The sequence below is a fragment of the Sinocyclocheilus anshuiensis genome, unplaced genomic scaffold (assembly GCF_001515605.1).
Source record: "Sinocyclocheilus anshuiensis isolate Anshui unplaced genomic scaffold, SAMN03320099.WGS_v1.1 scaffold906, whole genome shotgun sequence".
NCBI lineage: Eukaryota > Metazoa > Chordata > Actinopteri > Cypriniformes > Cyprinidae > Sinocyclocheilus > Sinocyclocheilus anshuiensis.
The window spans coordinates 391,181-396,586 of NW_015540937.1; the positions used below are offsets into that span (position 1 = coordinate 391,181).

Consider the following 5,406-nt stretch of genomic DNA (forward strand, 5'->3'; position numbering starts at 1 on the left):
GAAAAAAATCTATTTATTCTCCAAATAATATTTTAAATTGGTATAGTATATATTATATTAATTCAATTCTAATACTAAAATTAGTATAAACTGGGTCTTTTAAGCATGAAAATTTATAGATGCCTTTTGAATTTTAGGATAGGGGTCCCTCGCATGAGGATGACCCCTGGAACAGTTCACCCAAAAATTAACATCAGATCCTGTCAAATAATATCCGTTTTGTCTTGTAACAGAACAACTAGTCAGCAAAGTTGTCTGGTACTCAAAACTATAATAACAGTCTTCTATCAGAGTTTATTGAATAGTCTTAATTGCGTATGTTTCAATGCTCAGACTTCGTCTGAAGAACACAAATCCAACAAGTGTTATTATACCACAATCAATAGCAATGGAAAATTACTGCTTCACAACAACATCCCATAAACCTTGAATTCCCATAAACATTCCCTCTTATCTCTTATTCAGGAAGAGAAATAGCCCTTGAAACCACACATCATAAGACTAAACAACAATGGGGAAAAAAAACAATATAAATGACTAATCAATGAAATGAGTATTTAAATGATTATAAATGATTGTATGATTAAATGGAATAATAAAAATGATGGACTCAGCACACACAGGCTGCTACAAAGAATCCGTAAATCCTTCACACATCTTTTGGGTGAGTTATAATAAAGCGATAAGCCCCAAGAAGCGGTGGTTTACAGTGAATTTATAACAGCTAGGGGGCGTTGTTAGGCACGATGAGAAGCGGAGTTATAAAACGGTTATTCCATATACGTAGTAACGTTTCACAATATAAAACAGAGCAAATAAAGTGTAATGAAAATAATAAAAACAGTATTCTTCCACCAAACAACGTAGTTTCTCAGAATCAATTGTGGTTGCAACAAAGTGGTTGCCAGACAAATGTAAACAAAGGTGTATGTTTGTAGAGTAATTTACAACAGCTTCGAACGTGGCTCAACCAATCAAAGCCTTTTTCTGCAAGCGTCTGAGAAAACCAGCGCGTCTGATTTCGCCGTCGTGACGACACAAAGGGATCTCATTATAATATTTCCGCCCCTTAATCTGTAAGTTTACACCCACGGCGCCGTCATTTGATTTCACAAGCGACAACTGTGTACCAGTTCTAATGCCATGGAGAAAGTTTGAGCAAAACACACTAACTGTTCTGTGTTTGTCTGCACAGCTGAGCACAGAACACTGTTTAGAGTCCCAGCCTCAGAGGAGACAACAGAGCAGTGTATTTATTGTAGGGGCATAATATGTCTCCTTTAACATCCAACACACTTACATATGGTGATGGTGTGGGAAACAGTGCCCCCTACGGCACAGCTGACATTGGTTGGCTGGTCGCAGTTGTACATGATGGTTTGGTTGATGGTCCATGTTTTGGAGTCGTTATGTGCTAAACTCCAGTTGTAAAATATATTCGTCAGACTTGGATTAAGCCCCGCCCATCTGACGGTGCTCTGTGGGTATCCTCCCACCGCCGAGCAGCTTAAGTGACAGCTCATCCCCGTGCCACTGACGCCGCGTCTATGTTCACTGCAGTCAGGTGTGATTGTGGGGACGCTGTACTCAGCTGTAAAAAGAAGAGAACAGTGGAATAAGTGACATTTTAGAGATCCGGAGAGGTTCCCCCCCTGCAGCGTTTCACTTCCCTAAAACCCACGTCAATGCAACCATCCCAGAATCCTTAGTCAGCAGTGAGTTTCCAATGCGAACAAGCATGCGCTCCCCCGCAGACAGACTTACATACGCAAATAAACCAACAGACGTACAAACACACACACACAAATAGGCTATATACGCATATTCAAATGATATTTTCGCAGAATGGCTTCATTATTCACACATGAACACACAAACACACTGCAGGAGTTTATCAAGGTTATGCATCATTCAGAACTGAAATGAGAATGGCTCAAAATCTGAATTGCATTTGAATTTAAGTACCTAATGGGATGCATACAAAATTCAGAAAGTAGACAATTAAGTGTCATTTTTAACAATGCATTTCATACTTTAGTATGAATTACATATAAACATATATTCTCGTGCATAACATACTGAGTATTCACAGAAATAATATTTACTAATTTGCCAGAATGCTCTAATTTCCTTAATAACATTTTTAAAAATGTAGGCCTATGTTAATATGATTTTTTATATCTGGAAACGGTGTGGTATCATTTTTGTACAATAATTTGTACTGATGGCTGTTAATTGTTTTGACAGTATTAAACTTAGTTTAGAGGAATATCTGAAAATTTGGGATAAAATATATTCTACATATCAGGTAATAAATAGGCATAACTAGCCAAAATTAATAATGTAATTTTTGTATTGTCTTTTTGAAATTTCTGTTACTTTGAATTGCACTTCAGTAAATTCCTCTTTCTGTCATTCAGATTCAAATTCTAATTCAACTTCCTGTCTGTTTCGGTCGATTTGATTCAGATTCACACTCATAATCTGAATATGATCCGATTCTTCAATTCTGAATTTAACTCGACCCTGTTGTCTGTATCTTGTGTCATACCTGTGACTTTGAGGAAAATCTCTGAGATTTCAGGTTTGTACGCTTTGTCGACGAAAACAAAAACACAAATGTACGATCCTTCATCACCGACTGAGATGTTTCTCATCTCCATGCTGTAGTCCATTGTGTTCACTTTGGTTCTGCTCTGGTAACCCTTCCCTGGTATTTCGCGGCCATTAGAAAACCCATTGATGTACATGTCTTCTTTATCATTTGTAACTCTCTGTATGTACAAGCGTTCAACATGTTTGCTGTGGTTCGAAGGACATCTGAATGTAACGCTGTGACCCAAAACAGCCGTGATGTTCATCGCTGCATCGCTCACACCTACACAAACACACAACAACATGACAGAAACAACTCAAATTTCAGAAGCATTTCAGTCGACACCGATTATTATTACAGCTGGTTATAATAAGGCAGGTATACTTCAGTCTAAATAGTAACATGCACTCAGTTTGCTGTTTGCACTGTTAATAGCATTGTGCTACTGACTAGATAATTACACAGATACAAGATTTCTCATTTGCAAGCAAAACAATAAAACTCTATAAGACCTGTAACTCAACCATTGCTGAAAAATGTCTGCAAAAGTTAGTATATATAGAATAGCGTATATAAATATATAAACTTAATAATAGTAACTTAAAAATAATAGTATATATACATTACGTTACACACAATAATTTTATTATATATATTATATATATATATAGTTTATTATATATATTAATATATAATAGTTTATATATTATATTATTATTATATTATGTATAGTGCTGTCAATCAGTTAAAAAATTTACTAATTAATCGCACATTTTTCTGAAATTAATCGCGATTAATTGCAACTAACATTTAAGTTTTTAAATATGCTTTTATATTGCAATAATTTCACATTTAATCTTCAAATTAATGTAGAAAAAGTATATTTTAATATTTGTTTAATGGCATCTTTTTTATGTTTTATATATATATATATATATATATATGCATACAAGTAACATACACTACTTATTGTGTGTAATACATATATTATACACGCATATACACACACACACACACAAATATTACTTATTGTTTGTAGTATATATATACATACATATAAATGATTAATTTTTACAAATTATTTTTGCTTTTATTGGGGTTCCCTTTTAAACAGGGAACCTTTGATAGCAGTGACAATGTGTTCTACTATTACATGTGTCAGAAACACTGCCATGTTTAGTAAAGATTGTGGGTACAAGTCCTTTTTAAGTGTATTTAAATATAGTTGAAGTCTCTGGTATGTTCAAATGCAGCTAAACGTGTGTGTTTGTGGGTGTAAAGGCATGTTTGTTTCAATCAGGGTGATTCTCCATGACTTATTTCAGTGGTTTACAAGTGCTTTTCTTACTGTCCGAGTTTTGCTTCCTTGTTCTTTTAACTTTCTGGTGTAGAGGTGCATTCCCCAACTCCTACGGCTTCTAGTAATTCATCCCTACATCCAAACTTATCCATCCTCCCGTAACATTTCTCTTTCAATCTCTACATTTAGCTCATTATTTTCATCGCTAGTCCTCTTCAAATCACTATAACTGTTTGCAAAGGTGGCTGGTTGTTCGGCTTTTCAGACAAATTACTATTAAACACTGACAGGTGAAAATGTGGAATTCTGCAAAATGGCATTCTTACCAGATGCAGCTGCAAGCAGAAGCGTGGTCACGACCAAGGCCAAGCTAAAAAAAAACACCAAAAAGAACGATTAGAGACACTCACAATCATGTGAATTTGCATATTCCTCAAAAAATTCCCATGACTCAATTCAAAATGCTTTTACAAAAATAACTGCAGTATCGGGCCTTACTCACTAAACAACAGACTTCTTGGTGTTGATTACTGATCTACACTCTTAAAATAACATTTATTTGCATCGATGGTTCCATGAAGAACCTTTAACATCCATGGAATCTTTCCAAGGTTGAAAAAGTTTCTTTGGAATGTTCTTCACACTAAGAAAAAACAACTGTTCACTGAAAAGTTCTTTTTGGAACACAAAATGGTTCTTTATTTTGGAAGCTTTATACTTATAGTAACTCTTGCAGCATGTGGTCAGGTTTATTATAACTAAGCAAATGGTACTGCATCTCACTTCCTCATAATAAGCCTGCTTTGTAGTATAAAGTAATCCTGTGAGAATTTGAAAGAGGATATCATATCATGTGCAGCAGAGATGGATTAAGTGTCTGTTTCTGATCTGTGGACTTTGTGGCTGCAACATTATTAAATGACGTATAAAACGATGTCAATATGACTGAATGTTGAACTGAAACAGGAGATCTGAATGTCTGGCATTAGCTTGGCTAATAAATAAATAAATATATTATCATTTAGACTGCTGTGTTCACGGCCCTGAAAGCACCTGAGCGCATTTTTAAGATGCAACGACCAGGAACAAAATCCCTCTAAACAACACGAGAGGCCTGTCAAACAAAAACTGCAGCACAATGCAATGCAAGCAGGAAAAACATAATTTCCTGGTATTCTTGGACTGGTCTATAAATGCAAATACAAACACATCAGACACTAGCAGCCATGCTTCGAAGTCTACTTCCCTCTTAGTTTAAGCATAAGTGATCCATAAACAACTAACACACACTTTCTCTTTTGTACACAAGAGAGATCTTACAAACCATATTAGTGAAGACATCTTCCATTGTTTTTCTATTAGATTAATTATATTTATCTCCTAAACCCGTAAAAAAAAAAAACTCAGAAAGACAAACATCATCTGGATTATCTATAAGCCTTTAAAACTAGTGACAACACTAGTTATCTTCACAAGTACCACACACACACACACACACACACACACACAC

The 5,406-nt window shown here is 35.2% G+C and overlaps 1 protein-coding gene across 1 annotated transcript in view; it reads right to left on the reverse strand.

Moving 5' to 3' along the window:
* Nucleotides 1-5,406, reverse strand: part of LOC107689599 (selection and upkeep of intraepithelial T-cells protein 4-like) — a 10,677-nt gene that overhangs the window by 3,523 nt on the left and 1,748 nt on the right. The window contains exons 3-5 of the mRNA XM_016487645.1: nucleotides 4,223-4,266; nucleotides 2,552-2,878; nucleotides 1,301-1,591 (exon numbers count right to left, since the gene is read on the reverse strand). Coding sequence (XP_016343131.1) covers nucleotides 1,301-1,591; nucleotides 2,552-2,878; nucleotides 4,223-4,266 — 662 coding nt within the window. The remainder of the gene's footprint in view (nucleotides 1-1,300; nucleotides 1,592-2,551; nucleotides 2,879-4,222; nucleotides 4,267-5,406) is intronic.